The sequence below is a fragment of the Martes martes genome (assembly GCF_963455335.1).
Source record: "Martes martes genome assembly, chromosome: 6".
In the NCBI taxonomy this organism is placed as follows: domain Eukaryota; kingdom Metazoa; phylum Chordata; class Mammalia; order Carnivora; family Mustelidae; genus Martes; species Martes martes.
In genome coordinates, this window is record NC_137893.1 from 22,445,470 (window position 1) to 22,468,495 (window position 23,026).

Genomic DNA, 23,026 nt, shown 5'->3' on the forward strand with positions numbered 1-23,026 from the left:
TTGAAATCAGTGGAATTTCTGTGCCATACAATAATGCAGCTGGTCATAACTTCGTGAATTCTGAACTCCTGAGGACATCTCTTAAATTTCTTAGTTTCTGGTCTAAGGCTTAACATGCAACTAATATTTAAGGCCACAGAAATGGTGTATCTGGAAATAGTAATATATATCTCATTGCATAAACCACATGTAGCTAGAACCCAACCAGGATCCCATACACACCTACAAATATGATTAGGACTCAATATCTACAGTCTGGCCAGAGTTTCTGGCCAGAGTCTAAAAAAAAAGAAATCTCATCACTGGGATCGTTCAGGTTAGCAACAATAACAGATTATGTTAGGACACATCACCTCTCAGTCCAGTTTCTAAGCATGAAGACATAAACATGGTTTGACTTCTTCCTCACATTATTGGATGTAACAGTCTTCCCCAAAACAATGTTACAGTAATACACAGAAAACTTACTAATTTCTTTATCCGAGCATATTTATTTTAGTGGTTCCTCAGGATGCCACCAAAAATAAATAAAATGATTATAAATTTTTACCTAAGTATTTTACGTTGTAGGAAACTGAGAACGCCGAGTTTTTTTATAGGACACAACACATATTATCTGCTACCTGTCCCTATGCCATCTGTGATATTCCTAATTGAAAATAATAAAATGCACCATGTTGCTGAAATTCCTATAAATTCTTTCAATGCTGAATTCTTTAGTGATCCCAGCACGATGAATAAGCTATCTGCACAGATGCAATAAATGGAATGTGCTCCAAACTATGTGACTTGAAGTTATTCTTTTTGGTGCCAATTACATTGCAAGTGCCATATCGTTTTACATGAATCTTTAAAATTTCATTCTATATGCAAATCTTACCCCAAGACTGATTTTCCGGTTTCATCTGGTTTACGCACTGTAAATGGACTTGGATCTATGCCAATGGTCTTAGGCATAAAGTCACTGAAGAACGAAAAAAGAAATGCCATATGAATCACTGTCCATCCAAAGGATACTTTCATTCAATTCACATTTTTATACTATTTCTTCTTAGCCCTTACATATATTCTGAACCAAATGTTCAGGGGAGCTTAGGTGATCAAGGCCATAAAGTCCCATGAACTTGAGTCCCATGAAGTCCCAGTGACTTCAATGCTATCGGTCTTCACTGGGCATTTGCTTCATGATTATGAGACCCAGTGGTTTTGAATTTAAGATTTTTTTCTGCTGGAACAGAGTTCTATCTAAATCACTGCCACTATGTGTACACTTTGTTTAGACACCAGAATTACTTTTCAGGTAAAACTAAACTCATAAGATCAATGGCAAAACACTAAGCTACTTGGTTTTACCATGTTTTTATTACAATAGACTACCTCGGGAGGCTGACATAATAATCAAAAACACCGGAGTGTTTGAGTTGAAGTATCAGCATCTACCTTATTAGGCTGGGGTTAATTCATTAAAACACTATCGGGACTCTTTAAATAGAAACTTCTAGTTTACCACATACTAAGATAGGCTGAAGCTCCCTCCGCACTGTGCAAGGCCTACCTCCCGATTATTGTTGTAACCAGACTGAACTCCTCAGAGGTGCCAGAAAGACCGGAGTTGCATGGTTTATGCTGATGAGACTTAATGGCCTGGCAAGGATACCACTCCAAGTGTGACCCATTACATTTTTTGAAGGAAAAGAAAGTAAAATTGAATCTGATCCAAATGCCTATTGCACTTGTGGCAAAGTAAGACATAGCTATATAGACTAGGAAAACTCAAGTTCAAAAATGCTTACAACAGTCTCAGGACACTCACAACGTACCGTGCTGAGCTTGTCATAGCCAAGCAAAAGGTATCATCAAAACTACTCAGTTCATATGGTCGAAAGAACTCGCTGTGGATGTCAATCTCTTCTTCATATCGGTGGAATTTCTTCACTATCAACTTCTTTAAGTTCGCAGCACAGATAACTAAGAGAGATATGTCTATTACTCATAAAGTCTTCAGATGACATCTGGCAAACAAGGTTCAGCTCCTGCCTCTAGCACTCATACACTTGGGAAGGAGATGACATATGTACACAGAGTATACAGTGCAAAGTCAAGTGTGACAAGCTCCAAGGAGGCAGGAAGGACCCTGGAAGTCTGGGTGGGAACAGGGAGTTGTTTTAGAAATCAAACTATTCAGCTCTTTAAATTCCTTTTTGATCATAAATAAATACCTTCTGCCTTCTAGATAAAAATTGTGCAGCTATTTCACTGTATTTTCCTTTATATTTCAAATCATGGCCGACAGTAGATTGCTGTTCATGGCCAACATTAGACTGTTAAAGTCCTTTCCTTTCTCCTAGAACAAAAACCTTCTCTGCAATATGAGCTATGATTTTTCCCAGAATTTCAAGGTTGTAAGTACTTTTTAAAAATTAATTAATAATTTACTAAGAACTAAAAATCATTTGTAATCTTCTTAGTTTATGGCCTTTACCACCCAAAGTTGGAATACCTAACCATGATTAGATGGGAGGCCTCAAGAGGAACATTCCAGATTGGGAATTGATCTTACTTAGTGCCCTTTCACAACTGGGAAAATGGACTTCTTCAAGGTCGGGGAATCAGTAATAGCACTACACTCTATTTAAAACCAAGCAATTATTTCAATTTGGAAACATCATTCAAATGTATTGTATATTTGAGGTCATTCATTTAACATAAAAAATATCCCGCCTTTCTGACAAATTAATAAAATGAAATTTAAACTTCAGTGTCTAAAATGTACTTTTATATGCACATATGTATCTTTTTCCACTGCTTAGATACAGGAGAATATTTTATTTTTCCTTGTGAGTGGGTCTTCACTTCCTTCCCATTATCCCCAAATATCTAGAAATATAATCAGTACTAACTTAAAAGGGTAAACTAATATATTATATCCATTAGACATTTCAGGGACATAACTAATAACTATAAAACACAGTACAAGGTACTGGTCTACTTGGATAAAATAAGTATAACATAATCACTGCCCTTAGAAAGCTATCTAAGATGTTAAAATCCCCTATTATAGCAGCAACATGAAACTGAGTAGTCATTCATGTCTTTTTAACGAAATATTATATGCAAAGAATTTAATGCTTCAAGTTCATTTAGGAATAATTCTAAAATATATTGGTATAAAAACCAAGAGAAAAACAGTGTACCTACCTTCATCATATGGTAGTGGTAAATGTTTTATTACCTCTGGAGTCCACCAGTAAGTGTAACTATGAAATTTAAAAAAATAAGTGAAAGGATAAGATGGGCCAAATGTAAGGGCTGGCTTTCTATAATTCACTGGGTAAAAAAGGGTTTATGGTCTATTGTAAGATGCTGCTGGGCATAGGAGGTCTTCAACATGTTCATTTCTTTCCCAACCCCTTTCTTGTTTCAGTTATGTCACAGATCTACAAAAATGCCATGAGCACACCTGAGAGTCAAGAGGCTCTGATGTTACTGACTTTTAGTTAAAAAATATTTGGGTATACCAAGCCAGATTTTAGGAGGGGCTGGTTACTCTCCCCAGAGACTGTGCCTGCATTACTCAGCAAGCCAATGAGCAGTGGGACCTTGACCCAAGTTCTATCACCAATACTGTCTTGCATGTGGCCATCTAAGAACCAGATTACTTTTTCCGCTCTGCTCTGTGGATAGGGGTCTGTGTGTATAGTTAATTACAACAGTTAAGCAAAATCATTAAGTGAATGGATAGTCCTAAAGAACAAGGTCCCTTAGAAAATAGTGGAGGCCCTGTTAATCTTTAACAGTAAATATTCACTACTTGATTACAGAGGCCAGTCAGAGGAAGGTAGGGAATTTCAATCACCTGGATTTCTGCCAGAAAACACATCTGCTCTGAGCCAAGATCTGAAATATCGGATCTAATTCTAAATCAAATTCTGATATATTGGATTTTTAGGGGAAAAACACTATATCAAAGTTCCTGAGTGCTAGGAAGGGGGATGATATGAAATAGTATATCAAAATGTATTAAAAACATAGATTTTCGGGGCACCTGGGTGGCTCAGTCAGTTAAGTGGCTGCCTTTGGTTCAGGTCATGATCCCAGTGTCCTGGGATCAAGCCCCATGTCAGGCTCCCTGCTCAGTGGACAGCCTGCTTCTCCCTCTCCCTCTGCCTGCCGCTCTGTCTACTTGTGCTCTCTCTATCTCTCTGTCAAATAAAGAAATAAAATCTTAAAAAAAAAAAAAGATTTTCAAAAGGTTCAGAAGTAAAAAAAAGAGCCTCTGACCAAAAATGCTAAAAGAATCATTTTAAATAAATGAAAAGCTTTCTAAAAATAAAACGCTGACATTACAATCTTGGATAATCCCAATTATGAAGATGTGGGGTATTTAAATGAAATGGGCAACAGAGAGAAGCCTCCTAGAGATGGCAAGCAGAATACATAACCGAGGATGATCGAAAAAAGGAACATGACGCCTAATGAACCGTGAGCGGGAAAGTGAGATGGTAACAGGAAAGATTCTTCAAGTTTTGCTTGAGACTGAAGTTATGCTTTAGAACAGTCCTTCTTGAAATTCAGTGCATGCACAAACACTTGGGAGATCCTGTAAAAGGACAGGTTCTGATTCAGTAAGGCCTGAGATTCTGTGTTGATGAGAAGGTCCTGGGTGACGCCAGAAGGGTTGGTCCTCACACTGCTTTTTGCATAGCAAGGCTTTAGAGCATGAAAAGAACAGAAAAGGATTATGCCAGCTGCTTGTGGATAATTCATTCAATCTTTCAACATTTACTGAGCACTACTGTGTGTCTGACACATAGAACAGTGTTAGAAATGCTGTGTTGAAAATAATGACAGAAAAAGGAGAGCTACTTAATCCCAGCACTCTTTCTTTCTATCTTCAACAGTCATGAGAAGTTTTCATGCTGGAAAGATAAAAACAAGAGAACAGAGTAGCATGTACAGCCCAAGAGATGAAAGGAAACAGCAGAGCATCTCTAAAAGAATTCAAGTGTCTTGGTACCACTGGGGCTTAATCATCTTTCCAAAAAGAGTGAAGAATGGAACTTATACTAAAAATGGGCAAATGCGTCTCAATGCTCAAAAGTGAGAGGGTAATAGATTTTGAAACCATACACCAATGAGTGTGATGTCAAGATAACAGAATCAAGTATTAAGTAGAGAGGTGTTGTGAGTAACCTAAAAAGAGGACCAGTGACTTCCATGAATCCACATCCAAAATACACCAGTCTAATCTCATTTGCTTTTCTAATATGAGAATCAGACTATCAGATCAGAAGAATGAAAAGGCATGGCCTAATTGTTTAAGGAGTGTGTGTGTGTGTGTGTGTGTGTATACACATGCATGTGTACATGGGTGTAAATTCTATTTTGTAATCACTTAATCTTGGCAGAGGAGGAAAATAAAGTAAGTATCGGCTAGCATATAAGGAATTTCCTAAAGAATGTTCCTCACCATTAGCTTCCCTAAGATAAAGAAGTAAACATGATAAAGAATGTGTTTAAGCTCAGAATGTATCAGGTGGAGAAAAAGAATTAAGAGAGCACCTATTAGTGACTTGAAACAGGCCATAGATTTTTTTTTTTTCCTGAATGTTACTAAACTGTATCACCCTAAGCAGGTTAAAGCAATGTAACCATACTTTTTAAAAAGTCCAGCTCCACGGGGTGGGTCTCAGAAGCACAAAAGCCCCTGAGAAACCCCTGCCCTAGGGAAGATGAACTGAGATCAATGGAAGATGAGAGCATCTGAGAGGGCTCAGCCCAAGGCAGGGGCGAGATCTTGGTTACCACCACCCCCGAGTACGTTTACTCAGAGGAAGAGACCGGAAGCAGGACAGAAACCTGCTTTGGAACCAGGGATCAGATGACTGAGACTGCAAGTTTGTGCTGCTTCTTCCTTTGCAAACAAAACCTCATAAGTCAGCTGCTCTCTCTTCTTTGGTCCCTGGTATGAAGAGTGCTCAATTCCACTGGCTCACTCACAAAGGAAGGTTAGGGAGACTTTAAAAAAAAGACTCTTTATTTCCCCTAACGAACATGGAACCCTCTGAATTAGCACATGGACTTTAGCAAAGCAATCAATATTTGTGAATGAGATAGAGAAATGGAGGCAGGAGGACAGTATAGTTAAATGATGACAGTAGAGTCAGTTACAGCCATTTCAATAATTCCAACCCAAAATTATGAAACAATGTTAAGGTGGAAGGAGTGGTCTGGTGGTGTCCCAGAGGGCACTGCCCTCTACCTTATTCTAGTCAACATTTTTCATCAAGGATTTGTATCAGGATCAAGATGACCAGCTGATTATATCTGAAGAAGCTGCAAATGTATTTGTAATGTTAATAAAAAGGTAATACATTTAAACCTTTTATTTTGGAAGCAAGCAAAGCATATATGAACATGACCAAGAATGCCTGAATGAGCATACAAGAATGGTATAGATAAGGCCTGGTAGCAGGTCACGTTAAAAACACTTGGGAGTTCTAATGGACAGGAAGCTCAGAGAGTCAACATTATGATGGCATTGCTAAAAACAGCTAGTGCAATCTTATAGTTAATGATAAACGCAGAGTAACCAGGATAAGAGGAGTAATGGCTCCAATGGGTTCCATGATATCTGGCACAAATCAGATCAAACTGTGACCATTACTGAACCCAGGTCTGGGCACCACAGTTGAAAAAGAACACTGCCGTGGACTGGGATCCATAAGAGAAGAGCATTCTGAACCCCGAAGAGACTTGAAATCACAGTCTGGGAGGAGCAGCTGGGGAGAGTGGGGCTGTTTATCCTAAAGAAGAAGAGATTCTGAGAAGGTGTGAACTTGTTTTCAAATAGTTAAAAGACTATAAAGTGGATAGGGAAATCGTGTTCTTAAGGTCTCAGCGGGTTGAACTGAGATTAGTAGGTAAAGTTACAGAGCAGCAGATCGCAGGTGATGTGGGGAAGAACTCTATAAGTGGACTGTTTGAAAAGAACCTCCTCGACCAGACGTGGCCCAGGGGACAAACCAGGACTGGTCGAGCACAGGCCAGATGAAGTCTCCTGGGGAGACACAGAGGAAACTCACATATCAGACAGTGAATAGGGCCAGGAAACCATCCAAATCTGGGTTAATGAATTAATTAGCGCTTAATATGCAAAAACATCTCAGTGACATGATAAACACTGAGTCAATAAATAGCATCTTGGATGATGTATGACATATTAACCTAAATCAGGACAAAGCTTCATCTAGTGGTTCTAGGCAGATAGATAAATGTGGGATTCTGAGTAATGGAAGTAGTTACTTCAAGAGGTCCTGGTTTGGATGAACTCTAGTCAGAGCAAGAATTATTCCCCCTTCCCTTATCATTCAATAAAAATATACCAGAGTTGGGGCACCTGGGTGGCTCAGTGGGTTAAAGCCTCAGCCTTCAGCTCGGGTCATGATCTCAGGTCTGGGAATCGAGCACCGCATTGGGCTCTCTGCTCAGCGGGGAGCCTGCTTCCTCCTCTCTCTCTGCCTGCCTCTCTGCCTACTTGTGATCTCTGTCTGTCAAATAAATAAATAAAATCTTAAAAAAAAAAATATATATATATATACACCAGAGTAAATCACTGGTAAACACAATATAAAATATGGTATGGTCACCCAGTTTGGAAACACAAGCAAATACATATAAAGTGGGTATTGATATCATATTATAATAAGTGATAAAATAATATTATCTAAGTTTCCAGATTTTATGGTCATCCTGGATGATTTTTAAATAAATTTTACAACTAGGGAATAGATTCTCCTTAAAGAATAATCACAGTACTGACATCTGTTGGGTTTGCTGTGTGGTAAGCATTTGTATTATTCCATCTGATGCTCAGAAAAATGTACAAGTTAGATGGTATTATTACCTCTATTTTACTGATAATGGCCACTGAGACTGAGACCAGTTATATAACTTGTCCACAGTCACTCAGGTTTTAACTGGACGCCATCTGTCCAGAGCCTGGCCACTTCAGGACTGCGTGGATTCTGTGTCAGACCCAGTACTAAGTAATTTCCACACAGTTTCTAACCTAATCTTCAAAATGACCCTGTGAGGTGTGTGTAGTCCTCTCCATGTTACAGATGAGGAGAAGGGTTTCCGGAGTTCGCCAGGTCAGAGGTCACACACTGTCAGAAATTCTAACTCTGCCCCATCTAACCCTGAAGTCGAAGCTCTCACCCAGTTAACTGCCTGTGGCTAAAATATTCATTTTATCTGAGAATTTTAATATTAGCTGTCACCAAAATAACCAGTTTCGTGGGTGACATCAGAAAGTCCAAAATAAAAACACTGAAATTTGTCTTACAGTATTTTTAAGTACTATTTAGGACCAATATGTACTCTTGATAGCATAAACTGATTTTTTGGAATTGTGATATTCTGGAGAAAAAAAAAACAAACACAAAAACAGAAGACCAAACCAACTGAGAGAGCCATATTATCTACTTTGATAAAACTTTATTTTCAGTGGCAGGCTTGCAGCTGATTCTTGCTGAGTCATCTAATGAGCTGAATTATCTCAGTCAAGACACATTCTCTCTGCAACCTCAGTTTCCTTTTTTTTTTTTTTAAAGAAAATGGGGCTATAACAGCAGCTTCTTTTGATGCCACAAATAAGCTCTGACCACCACCTGCCTTAGTGATCGGTTATGTAACTCAAGGTACGCAAGTGGTTTAACGTACACTTGTAATACACGAGCTATCTTCTGCAGGAGCAAATTGAGTTTTGGTTCTTCCCAACCTGTGTGTTAATAGCTTTAATACTGGAAGGTAATATTTAATTTTGGAAAATCACCCACATTTATCCATCGTCAGTTGCATCACTAGAGCTAAATATGGGTATTTACACTCATCTCTCACCCAATAAACACAATTAGTTCCACTTTTTTTAATCAGCAAAAATTCAGAGGCAATCATTTAATGCAAAAACCAACAGTGCTTCATTAACAGGGAAAGTAAACTCAAATAGTAAGTTGGTGATTCCAACAACATGCACTTACAAGAACAAATCTGAGAAACAGAAACTCAGACCCGTCCCTATATATTCTAAACACTCCTGAAGTAACACAGAATTTGATAACAGCTATTATCAAATCAGCACTTGCTAATTGTCCAGTTGCCTGTGGTCCATCCACACAATTAAGCCCAGACTAGCACTGACCCCCATAGTGTTTGGGAAGTACTATTGCACAAAATAAGGGCTATAGTAAACTGATGCTGTGAGAGAAAAGCATTATGAGAGAACTTGACATTGTAGGCCTCTAAGAAGAATGCACCAATCTCCAGCCTCCTGTGTGTGAAAATTTTGCTTGTGTGGCCAAACTCACTACATTAGTACATGACGCCTCAGTTAAAAACACTAATGAGTCTTCTCCCTAAACCCTCACAATGACTCTGAAGTGTGTCCACCATTCACATCTGCAAGTAAGAAAAATGAGGTGGGGAGAGGTTAAAATAACTAATCCAAGGTCACTCAGCTACAGAGAGTCAACCTGACCCTGAGGCTACACTACAGGTAAAAACTTTATTTCTTTTGAGAATATTAATATCAATTCAACTGTCATCAAAAGAACCTAAAATGGCTACTGACTCTAGAAAGGCCTGAGTAAAGGAGATGTTGGGGATGGTGTCTGCCACCCGGGTCACTGCTCTATTTCCCTGTCTTCACCAGTGTCACCAACAGCAGGTTGTGCTTCTGGAAAGAAACACCATTAGCATTCCAAAGTGATGCTGCTCAGACCCCTCACTTGAAAAACCAAAGACTGACTCCTTAAATATGAGGGTTCTTTTGAGTTCCACATTTGTAGGAAGCATTCAGAAATAATGTTGATGGTTTGTCTTAATAGAGCTACAACTTATGTTCCATGATGAAGTTCTGAAATTTTCTATCTTACAAAAAATGAAAGCCGCCAATTGTTAATGACAATTTCCCAGATCTAGTATCAGGACACCAACAATATGGAATTCCTCACAGCAAACATATAGTAAGACTACATTAGCCTATGCGATTATGACTCAAAAATGAAAGTATCTCATACTCAAAGTAACATCAAATCTGAGTTTACACAGTAGACTAGAAGAAAAATACCTTCTTCTTGTTGGTAAAAGTCTCATGGTATTTTTATGATGCAAATAAAAATCTGTTGGGAGTTCCCAGAGATGAGGTTTCCCTTCAGTGGGATGAAAAACCCCCAGGAAGAGATTAATGGAATCTTGTCTATCAGCATCTAAAAAACAAAAATATGCATTTTAGGAAATCACTACTGAGATATACAACTCAGGAGAATGTTTTCTCAGGAGGAGAAGGGTACAACTGTGATTTCATAAAACATACCTTTGAAAATAATAGTATTTATACTTCAGAAGTCACACACATCTAAAATCTAAAATAGTCACAAAATCTAAAATAGTCACCAAGATTTTGAGCAGAATTAAGATCTTGCTTCCAGATGTTTCCTTTTTGCTCCATTCCTTTCATAATACAGAGGACAGTGAACACACATTGCCTCTTGAATTTTGAGAGACTCTTAAAAATCAAGAACTGCCATAGTACCATAGTGATTTTATTTTTAGGTAAGAACACATTTCCACCATTCTTCAGTCTACCAGAAATAAATACATCTTTACTTTGTTACAAAGACAAGCAGAGACTGTCAGAAACAAATAAGCAAAATGATCCCACAGCTACCCCTATTCTGTTGCACAACCTTGAACAAGTTGCTCTCCATAGTTTCCACTTCTAATCCTTGAAAAGACAGTCTCCATTTCTTTAGCAGAGACAGTGTTTATAACATTTTCTGTCCCCTCAGCTGTGGGCCTGGTCCATTCCCTTCTGTGCTTGATAATGAAGGCAGAGTGGGCACATGGATAACAGCCTCATTCTAACTATTCAACCACTCCAAAATTACTAACCACATATGCACATATATTGTACTTCCTTCCTTCTATAATTATATTTTGGTAAAAATGATGATGAGCACTCAAGGGTCTCATGAAGCACCCTTCCCATTCTGCACTGTCTCCCCTCCCCTCACCCCCCACCAGCATCCTTCATTGTTTCCCCTCATTTCCTGCCTCCCATTCTTGTCTCAGAGCCCTGTATATTCAAGTTTGGGGCAGACATGCACGATTAAAATAATACCCTCTTTCTGAAAATGAGCATAGAACTAAAAAGCACAGTAGAAATGACTGCTTTCGAAACAAGATAACATTACCATAAAATCAATCTTCTTCCAACAGCTATAGTGAACACAGCTATCTCTAAAATTAGCAACATTGTTCTCATTGAACTATTTGGTCATCTCAGCAAAAGCAATAAATGAAATACGGCACATCAAACATGTATTAGTGTTATTACTTTTTGGCAGGAAGTGTTCCATTAAAGCAGCATTTACCTCTCAGGCCAAAAGTAATGTATAAAAGGGATGTGTTTATAACCTGAGCAAATTTGGGGCCTTTCTGCCACTTTTGAGGGAAAACAAGTATTAAATGATGCAGACATTACCTCCCCAATTTGTACCCTCTTTACATCATGCAAAAGTAAACATACCGCTTTTTCCCCTAAGATTTGATCGATTGATTGACTGATTGAGTTAGAGCAGGGGGGAGGGGCAGGGAGTGAAGGAGAGAGAGACTCTCAAGCTGATTCCACACAGAGCCTGGAGCCCAGTGCAGGTCTTGATCTCAGGATCCCGAGATCATGACCTGAGCTGAAAGCAAGAGTCAGATGCTTAACCAACTGAGCCACCCAGGGGCCCCCATATTGCTTTTATAGTAATTACATTCTTTATGCTTCCTGAATAGTCTTAATGGCACTTAATAATTCATGCTACGCAGGACCTCAAGACATCTTACTACTGTCTAGAGAAGCTTTCCATTTTCAGCCACGTTTTCAAGGAGGCTTTCATCCTTTAAACCTCATAGCTGCTTCTTTTAATTTTTAACAAGTATGATAAAATGTGAGCGGTGAGAAACATAACCCAATGAAGGCTACTGCTTCAAAGGATCATAATGAAGACTTGCTGAATGTGCTGCTGTTTCTATAAATACGTATCTGTGATGGATATGGTCACTAACCAAGGACTCTTAAGGCCAGTTTAACGATCCTGGGAGTCTTTTCCAGGCTAGTCTTGACTGCAAGTAAGACAACCACCCTCAGGAAGACAGTCGAACTTTGGATATGGACAAGAGCTTAACACAGGTGGGTTCTCTGCTGTTGTGGATAATAAAAGGGCAAAGATTGCCTATTTTTGTACTCAATCACACTTTAAAGGAAAAAAGAGTAATATACCATTCACGCTTCACTCAAATAGCTAAACACTAACCACTTTTATTATGTATGTATTAAATAGATCAGGCTTGAATATAACAATTTTTTTATAACAATTCTTTTTATTTTTAATTAGCAAAAAAAATTTTAGAACTAGAATATTTATTATTCTAATGTTAAATTAATTTTGTGATGAAGTGGGCTCTGAAATCAATAATGGAAAGGAATGTTACTCAATAAATAGTACTGTTTAATTACTACAGGGGAGGGAACGATAAAGTTAGATCCCTACTTCATACTATATGTTGAAATAAATACCCATTAAATGTGAGAAAGGCAAAGATCAACACCCTAACAGAAAAAGAGAAACGTGCAATTTTTGAAAGAAATAGAAACAGACAAACCTACCAAAATTCAACTTTACTAGTTATCAAACAAATGGAAATTAAAACAGAATGCCACTTTTTACTTACTTAGGCTGGCGAATACTTATCAAAATGGGCACTCCTATAACTCTGCCCAGGGAATATTAACTGCTATACAGTATCCTTTCTCTAAGGCAATTTGGCAACCCAGGGGTTCCCTGCTTTCTGAAAGTCTGCATTATGCCACTTTGCTTGGAAAAGACCTACATCAGTACCTCTCATGTTAATGGAAAGAAATGTGAAGAGGATTTTAACTTTTATGAAAATAGCTGTTACTATGCTAACACAAGTTCTTCCTAAAAGCAAAGTAGTGTAACTCAAACTTCTGGAAAGTGGGGGGATACTCCCACTTTATGTCATTTCAGCTTACCAAAGTTTTTGTGGGGTATACATACACACACACACACACACACACACGTAAATACATACATATTTATGTATAGATAGATACAGATACGGATATGTTCAGGGCTTTAAATATATATACATATGTATAGATAGATATAGTTGAGATATTTTCAGGGATTTAAATATACATATATTTATATTTATTATAAACACACACACACACACACATATTTAAAGCCCTGAAAATATTTATGCTCTCTGACCTAATAAATATGCTTCTAGAATTTCCATAAAATAACATCAAAGATATGCAAAAAAAGAATATATGTTTAAAGATGTTTAAGAGGAACCAAAATGCAAAATAATAACTAAATAAATTATGATTTGTTTCTGTGTTTCTAAAGGATAAGTTTCTAAAGGATAGACTGCCATAAAGCTAATAAAATCATGTTGTAGAAGCATATTTAGGTCATAAAGATTGCTCACATTATCTAAAAGGGCAAAAACAGAACATAAATATTATGTGCAAGGAAGGCTCATGTTCTAAATCTGAACAAATGGCTGTCTCTGGAAGGTGAAGATTATCTGACTTCATTGTGAGGTTTCTTTAAAAATTTAATTTAATTTTTTTTTCAGTGTTCCAAAATTCATTGTTTGTGCTCCACACCCAGTGCTCCATGCAATAAGTGCCCTCCTTACTACCCACCACCAGGCTCACCCAACCCCCCCACCCCCTCTCCTCCAAAACCCTCAGTTTTTTTCTCAGAGTCCACAGTCTCTCATGGTGCATCTCCCCCTCCGATTTCCCCCAACTCACTTCTCCTCTCCATCTCCCCATGTCCTCCATGTTATTCCTTATGCTCCACAAGTTAAGTGAAACCGTATGATAATTGACTCTCTCCGCTCTGGAAGGTGAAGATTATCTGACTTCATCATGAGTTATTCTGTACTTTTTATAATTAACATCTATTATTTTCATAATTGAAAAGAAGAATTACCCTTCATTCACTCACCCAAGAACCTACTCTGTTCTGCACTAACTAGGGACACAGTTATGGACAAGACTGACTGTGGCTGTGGTGGGGCTTACATTCCAACTGGCAAACAAACATACATACAAGTGAATAATGGACCAGGTACATTCAGGGGTTTTAAGTTCCGTGAAGACTTGTAAGTTCTGTGAAGAACAAGAGAGTGACATGAGAGCCAAGGGAGGGGACACGGCCCCTTGAATTGGGTAGTGAGGGCAGGGGTAGAGGCTATAGGGTCTGAGGAAGTAACAGCTGAAGTGTACAAATGAGAAAATACACAAAGCTCTGGGGGCTGTGCCCACGCAGAAGGACAAACACATACAAAGGCCTGAAGGAGGAACAGACAGCAGCTCCAGGACAGACGGAAGGCCAGGGAGGCTGGAGGGCAGTGGACAAGGTGAACGGCCATATTAGAGACAGACGGGGCCAGGCCACACAAGGCCTTGTGGGTCTCTGTAAAGAGTCTTATTTTAAGTGCGATGGAAAGCCCTGGAAGGGTTTTTAGAGAGGCACGTGATACTATCTGACTTCAGTTTTGAAAAGATCCCTCTGGTGGCTGTGAAGAACAGGAGCCTGAAGAACAGGGCTGAAGCAGAAGCGACTGTGGTTGTTCACACAAAGGGGACCGTTTCTGGCACCAGCATGGCGGCAGGCGGGACAAAAAACAGCGGAAGCATTTAGGGTATATTTTGGGGCTGAGACAATGAGATTTGCCAAGAGATGGGACTGGGACAGTGGGGATAAGTAAGGAAAATAAAGAGATTAGGGATGATTCCAAGGTTTCTGAACTGAGCAACAGGTGCTGAGGTGGGAAAGGCAAGCGGGAAAACAGGTTTGAGTCAGAGTAAGGAACTTCTGCCTCAGAAATGATTGACTTGAGGGACGCCTGGGTGGCTCAGTGGGTTAAAGCCTCTGCCTTCGGCTCAGGTCATAATCTCAGGGTCCTGGGATTGAGCCCTGCATTGGGCTCTCTGCTCAGCAAGCAGCCTGCTTCCCCTGCTCTCTCTGCCTGCCTCTCTGCTTACTTGTGATCTCTGTCAAATAAATAAATAAATAAAATCTTTAAAAAAAAAAAAAAGATCGGCTTGAGATTCTTATTAGATACTCGTGGTAGTAAGAAATTTGGGCCCCAAGGGATGCCTGGGTGGCTCAGTTGTTTAAGTAACTGCCTTCCGCTCAGGTCACGTATCACAGGGTCCTGAGATTGAGTCCTGCATTGGGCTCCTTGCTTGGCAGGGAGACTGCTTCTCCCTCTGCCTGATACTCCCCCTGCCTGTACTCTGCTCACTCTCTGACAAATAAAATGTTAAAAAGAAAGAAACAAAAAAGAAATTTGGGCCCCAAGACCTTTCTTCCCTAGCTTCATACCCATAAATGTTTCAGATCACGCAGCAAAAGGGACTTTGCAGATGTAAGTGAGGTTACTAACTACTCACTTCAAGACTGGACAATTATCCTGTATTATCTTGGGGGGGCCCACTGTAATCCCATGGATCCTTCAAAGGCAGAAGAGGAAAGTAGAAAGGAAGGCAGAGAGATTAGAAGCACAAGAAGGATTCAACGTGCCACTGCCAGTTCTGAAGATGGAGTGGGCCAGAAGTCAAGGAAGGCAAGTGGCCTTCGGGAACTGAGAATGACCCCCAGGCAACAGCCAGCAAGGCTGTTGGGACTTCAGCAGGGACTTCAGGCATGGGATTCTGCCACTGACCTCAAACCTCAACAAGCCTGGAAGCTTCCAGGTAAGAGCCCAGGCTGGCCAACACCAACTTAATTTTGGCTTCTTTTGACTTCATTTGACTTCACTGCTTTCATTTTTATCAGCCTTGTGAGACCTTAAGCAGAGAACACAGCTGAGGAATGCTGTGCCCAGACTTCTGACCCACAGAAACTGTGACATAATAAATGGGTGTTGTTTTAAGGCCCTAATTTTGCTGTAATTTATTAAGAACCTATAGAAAACTAACATAATATTCAAGAAGAGATGCTAGCTAGGTGGGCTTTTGGAAAAATGAGTCTGGAGTTCAGTAGAGAAGTCAAGGTTAGAGACGCAAAGGTGAGCGTCAAACGCACGGTATTTATGAGCTGGATGAGATGCCCCTAAGGTAAAAGTATAGAGAGAAAAGAGAAGCGGGTTTAGGGGCAGGAGATGTCACCAGGGAGACTGAGTGAGAGATCACAGAGGTGAGTTTCAAGAAACAAGGAATAGTCACCGTGATAAAAACTGTTGAAAGGCTGAGCAAGATAAAGACAGAGATATGACCTTGGATTTGGCAATAGGGAGATGGCTGGTGATTCTGACAAGCACCGGTTTAGCAGGAATGACAGGGCAGACGCTGTGAGGCAGGTGGAGAGAAAAGGACAGGAGAGGAAACAGGCACACAGATCACTCAAGAGGTTTTGCTTAGGAAACCAAAGAAATAGGACTGTCGCTAGATGGGGGCATGGGACGGGGTATGTTAAGGAAAGATCCGATGGAAAATACTAAGGAGGGCTTTCATGCATAATGGGAATGAGGCGGGGGAGCGGGGACTGAAGATGTGCAGCCATGAGAGTCTACTTTAGGCAAGCATGAAGGGATGGGATTCAAAGCATGGCAGAGGGGCTGGCCTAAGATGGGACAGGGCTGCCACATTACTGAATTGCTGTATGAGTTCTAGTAGTTTGGGGGTGGAGTCTTTTGGGTTTTCCATATAAAGTATCATGTCATCTGCGAAGAGAGAGTTTGACTTCTTCATTGCCAATTTGAATACCTTTTATTTCTCTTTGTTGTCTGATTGCTGTTGCTAGGACTTCTAATACTATGTTGAACAAGAGTGGCGAGAGTGGGCATCCTTGTCATGTTCCTGATCTCAAAGGGAAGGCTGTCAGCTTTTCCCCACTGAGGATGATATTTGCTGTGGGTTTTTCATAGATAGATTTTATGAAGTTGAGGAATATTCCCTCTACCCCTATACTTTGAAACGTTTTAATCAGGAACAATGCTGAATCTTGTCAAATGCTTTTTCTGCATCCTCGAGGAGAACATAGGGAGTAACCTCTTTGATATCAGCCATAGCAACTTCTTTCAAGATATGTCTCCAAAGGCGAAGGAAATAAAGGCAAAGATGAACTTCTGGGACTTCATCAAGATAAAAAGCTTCTGCACAGCAAAAGAAACAGTCATCAAAACAAAGAGGCAACCCACGGAATGGGAGAAGATATTTGCAAATGACAGTACAGATAAAAGGTTGATATCCAGGATCTATAAAGAACTCCTCAAACTCAACACACACAAAACAGATAATCATATCAAAAAATGGGCAGAAGATATGAACAGACACTTCTCCAATGAAGACATACAAATGGCTACCAGACACATGAAAAAATGTTCATCATCACTAACCATCAGGGAGATTCAAATCAAAACCACATTGAGATACCACCTTACACCAGTTAGAATGGCCAAAATTAGCAAGACAGGAAACAACGTGTGTTGGAGAGGATGTGGAGAAAGGGGAACCCTCTTACACTGTTGGTGGGAATGCAAACTGGTGCAGCCACTTTGGAGAACAGTGTGGAGATTCCTCAGGAAATTAAAAATAGATCTTCCCTATGACCCTGCAATTGCACTGCTGGGTATTTACCCCAAAGATACAGATGTAGTGAAAAGAAGGGCCATCTGTACCCCAATGTTTATAGCAGCAATGGCCACGGTCGCCAAACTGTGGAAAGAACCAAGATGCCCTTCAACGGATGAATGGATAAGGAAGATGTGGTCCATATACACTATGGAGTATTATGCCTCCATCAGAAAGGACGAATACCCAACTTTTGTAGCAACATGGACAGGACTGGAAGAGATTATGTTGAGTGAAATAAGTCAGGCAAAGAAAGTCAAGTATCATATGGTTTCACTTATTGGTGGAGCATGACAAATAATATGGAGGACAAGGGTAGATGGAGAGGAGAAGGGAGTTGAGGGAAATTGGAGGGGGAGGTGAACCATGAGAGACTATGGACTCTGAAAAACAACCTGAGGGTTTTGAAGGGGCGGGGTGGGAGGGTGGGGGAACCAGGTGGTGGGTATTAGGGAGGGCACAGATTGCATGGAGCACTGGGTGTGGTGAAAAAACAATGAATACTGTTACGCTGAAAATAAATAAAAAATTAAAAAAAAAATGCTTTTTCTGGATCAACTGAGAGGACCATGTGGTTCTTCTCTCTTCTCTTACTGATTTGTTCTATCAAAATCAATGTACAGAAATCAGTTGCTTTCTTATACACTAACAATGAAAATACAGAAAGGGAAATTAGAGAAATAATTCCATTTACTATAGCACCAAGAACCATAAGATACCTCGGAATAAACCTAACCAAAGAGGTAAATGATCTGTACTTGAGGAACTATAGAACACTCATGAAAGAAACTGAAGAAGACACCAAAAGATGGAAGATCATTCCATGCTCATGGATTGGGAGAATAAACATTGTTAAAATGTCTATACTTCCAATGCCAATCTGATCAAAATTCCACCAGCATTTTTCAAAGAGCTAGAGTAAACAATCCTAAAATTTGTATGGAACCAGAAGAGACTCTGAATTGCCAAGGAAATGTTGAAAAAGAAAAACAAAAGAGGGGCATCACGTTGCCTGATTTCAAGCTTTACTACAAAGCTGTGATCACCAAGACAGCATGGTACTGGCACAAAAACAGACACATAGATCAGTGGAACAGAGTAGAGAGCCCAGCTATGGACCCTCAGCTTTATGGTCAAATAATCTTCGACAAAGCAGGAAAAAATATACAGTGGAAAAAAGACACAATAAATGGTGCTGGGAAAATTGGACAGCTATGTGTAGAAGAAGGAAACTCAACCATTCTCTTACACCATACACAAAGATAAACTCGAAATGGATAAAAGACCTCAACATGAGGCAGGAATCTATCAAAATCATAGAGGAGAACATAGGCAGTAACCTTTTCGACACTGGCCACAGCAACTTCTTTCAAGATGTCTCCAAAGGCAAAGGAAACAAAAGCAAAAATGAACTTTTGGGACTTCATCAAGATCAAAAGCTTCTGTACAGCAAAGCAAACAGTCAACGAAATAAAGAGGCAACCCACAGAATGGGAGAAGATATTCGCAAATGACACTACAGACAAAGGGCTGATATCCAAGACCTATAAAGAACTCCTCAAACTCAACATACACAAAACAGATAATCACATCAAAAAATGGGCAGAAGATATGAACAGACACTTCTCCAAAGAAGACATACAAAGGCTAACAGACGCATGAAAAAATGTTCACCATCATTAGCCATCAGGGAGATTCAAATCAAAACCACACTGAGATACTACCTTATACCGTTAGAATGGCCAAAATCAACAAGATGGTAAACAAGTGTTGGAGAGGATGTGGAGAAAGGGGAACCCTCTTATACTGTTGGTGGGAATGCAAGTTAGTGCAGCCACTTTGGAGAACAGTGTAGAGATTCCCGAAGAAATTAAAAATAGAGCTTCCCTATGACCCTGCAATTGCACTACTGGGTATTTACCCCAAAGATACAGATGTAGTGAAAAGAAGGGCCATCTGTACCCCAATGTTCATAGCAATGGCTACACTCGCCAAACTGTGCAAAGAACCAAGATGCCCCTCAACGGACGAATGGATAAGGAAGATGTGGTCCATATACACTATGGAGTATTATGCCTCCATCAGAAAGGATGAATACCCAACTTTTGTATCAACATGGATGGGACTGGAAGAGATTATGCTGAGTGAAATAAGTCAAGCAGAAAGAGTCAATTATCATATGGTTTCACTTACTTGTGGAGCATAAGGAAGAACACGGAGGACATGGGGGGATGGAGAGGAGAAGTGAGTTGGGGGAAATCAGAAGGGGAGATGAACCATGAGAGACTGTGGACTCTGAGAAACTGAGGGTTTGGGAGGGTAGGGGGATAGGGGTTGGGTGAGCCTGGTGGTGGGATTTAAGGAGAGCACATATTGCATGGAGCACTGGGTGTGGAGCATAAACAATGAATTCTGGAACTCTGAAAAGAAATTAAAAAAAAAAAAAAGAAGATGGGACAGGGCTACTCCAATCACTGTAATACAGTACAGAAACTAAAGGTGCAGATAAGGACAGGCTCTGCTTTGAGAGGGATGTTGAAGAGGGAGTTCCCCTCAATGACACGCAAGGTCACAGTGGAGAGTGGGCTGCTATAGATTTCAGGAGAAGACATGAAATGGTATGAAACAGTCCTTTTGGAAAGTGGTCATTTCCCAATGGTCATTCCACTAGAAGGAATATACCAGAGAAACGAAGTAGGACTGGCAGGCTATTTTAGTGTTCTTTGGAGACCTGTAGTCAGTTTAAAATGGAGCATAATTAGCTACAGTGTTTTCTCTGTTGCAGGACTGGTGAGCAGATATTAATGTTATTTTAAAGGTTATTAAAACAAAACATTTTGCCAAGTGTCTTCTCCCTGCCAGAGCCAAACACAGCTTATCCACTCTAAACCTGTTAGAAGGATGACCTTAGTAGGCTGCCTCACTAGTCTTGATAAACTAAAATGTTCTTCTCCCTTGCACGCCTCTGTTCCAGTGGTGAGCAGAAAGTGAGTAAAACCGTTCCACAACCTTACGGCATGACCACAAAGCCGAGGGATGCCTCCTCCACGTTTCCCATGTGTGGTGAGCTTTGCAGTCCTTACCTTGTGAACGTCTCTTTTTTGAAATCTCTGTTTGAGAAGGATAAGATTCCCCTACGTGTGTGCCCACACACACACCCCCCCCACATTTTTAAACTGCATGTATGTGTATGTATGTATACATGTATGCATGAACAGAGCAGATATATTATTAACTGCTAAAGGTATCCTGTATCTTTTTTTTCTTTGTGTAACAGGACTGAAATTCAACAAGCTTCAGCAAGAAAATTCAGCTAACCAAAATGCAAAAAAAAAAAAAAAAAAAAAAAAAAGGTTAGAAGGAGCTTAACAAGTTCCTTCAGACAGTTATAATAATAAAACTCTTCCTAACACCTGAAGGGAGTTCCTAGGTATCTCTTTTTGCCATCCTCCAACTGCTGATATAACCAGCTGTGTTAGAAACCAAAGGTACTTCTTAAAGACAAACCTCAAAACATGCTACTATGTGAAGCCTCAAGAACAGTTTTTTAAATGAGCCTGAAAGAGAGTGAGGTGGGTTGCCTATATGGCATCAGTCTGTCTATACAAACCAATGATGAAATTCCCAAGGCAACAAAAGTAAAATGAAACAAAAGGGACTACATCAAACTAAAAAGCTTTTGCACAGTGAAGAAGACCCTCAACAAATGAAAGACAATCTACTGAATGGAAGAATATATCTGCAAATGATATATCCAATAAGGGGGTAATATCTTCACTATATTAAGAACTCACACAACTCAGTACCGAAAAAAACAAACAACTGATTGAAAAGTGGGCAGAAGACCTGAAGAGACACTTCTCCAAGGAAGGCATCGAGATGGCTGACAGACATACAGAAAGATAGTCAACATCACTCATCATCAGGGAAATGCAAATCAAAACCACAATGAGATATCACCACACATCTGTCAGAATGGCTACTATCAAAAAGATAAGAAATAACAAGTGCTGGTGAGGAATCAGAGAAAAGGGAACCCTTGTGCACTGTTGGTGGGAATGCAAAATGGTGCAGCCACTATGGAAAAGAATGTGGAGGATCCTCAAGAAATTAAAACTAGCACTACCATATGATCTGGCAATTCTAGCTATTTATCCAAAAAAACCAAAAACATTAATTCAAAAAGATGTACCCCTATGTTCATTGTAGCATTATTTACAATCACCAAGATATGGATGCAACCTAAGTGTCCATCAATAGATGAGTGAATAAAAAAAAGGTGATACACACACAATGGAATATTACTCAGCCATAAAAAAAGGAATGAAATCTGGATAGACCTAGAGGAATTATGCTAGGTGAACTAAGTCAGATAGAGAAGATAATTTCACTTATATGTGGAATCTAAAAAATGATACAAATTAACAACAAAACAAAACAGAAACAGATTCACAGATACAGAGAACAATCTGGTAGTTGCCAAGAGGAGAAGGGGAATTGGGCAAATTAGGGGAAGGGGATTAAAAGATACAAACTTTCAATTATAAATAAGACATGGGGTTGCAATGTATAGCATAGAAATATAAATAATATTGTAACAACTCTGTATGGGTGACAGTAACTAGATTTACTATGATTACTTCATGATTACGTGAAACTAATATAAACATCATGATTATGTGAAACTAATATAATATTATACATCAACTACACTTCAATGACTAAAAACCCTTGTGAGGGGTCCTGGATCAAAACCCCAAGGATCAAAAGGTCCCAAGGATCAAAAACCTTTTTGATCTTTGTCGATGTATGAAGCGGTACTCTATCATAATTTAATTTTTCTTATTATGAGTGAGGTTGAGCTTTCTTTCATATGTTTAGAATCCGTATGCATTGCTTTCCCTGTGAACTGTACATGTCATTTGCTCATTTTTTCTCCAGAACTTTTGGTCTCTTTATATTGGCTTATTATATCTAAAGGAAATACTGGCTCTTTACATCTAAAGGAAATTAGCATTTTTTGGTAGGTTTCAAATTCCTCCTTAGCTTGTCTTTTGACTTAATTTGCCGTTTGTCCATCTACATTACATTTTTTGGGTAATGAAAGGGAAAAAATTCCCAACAACCTAATGTCAAGTGTCTTCCTGCCCACCCCAGAGGAATAACATGAGGAGATTAAATTTTGTAAAGTTATCTTGAGTGTTTTAAAGAAAATGGCTCTAGAAATATATTAACATTATATGATATCCATTGTAATTTTAAAATAAGTTGTATGCCTCAAGGACACCATGCTTC

At 39.4% G+C, this 23,026-nt stretch overlaps 1 protein-coding gene across 1 annotated transcript in view; it reads right to left on the minus strand.

The window, feature by feature from the left end:
* FIG4 (FIG4 phosphoinositide 5-phosphatase) overlaps positions 1-23,026 on the minus strand; it is a 127,166-nt gene that overhangs the window by 44,387 nt on the left and 59,753 nt on the right. Inside the window, exons 16-19 of the mRNA XM_080806331.1 lie at positions 10,130-10,268; positions 3,199-3,257; positions 1,821-1,968; positions 881-964 (exon numbers count right to left, since the gene is read on the minus strand). Of these exons, the coding sequence (XP_080662457.1) occupies positions 881-964; positions 1,821-1,968; positions 3,199-3,257; positions 10,130-10,268 (430 nt within the window). The remainder of the gene's footprint in view (positions 1-880; positions 965-1,820; positions 1,969-3,198; positions 3,258-10,129; positions 10,269-23,026) is intronic.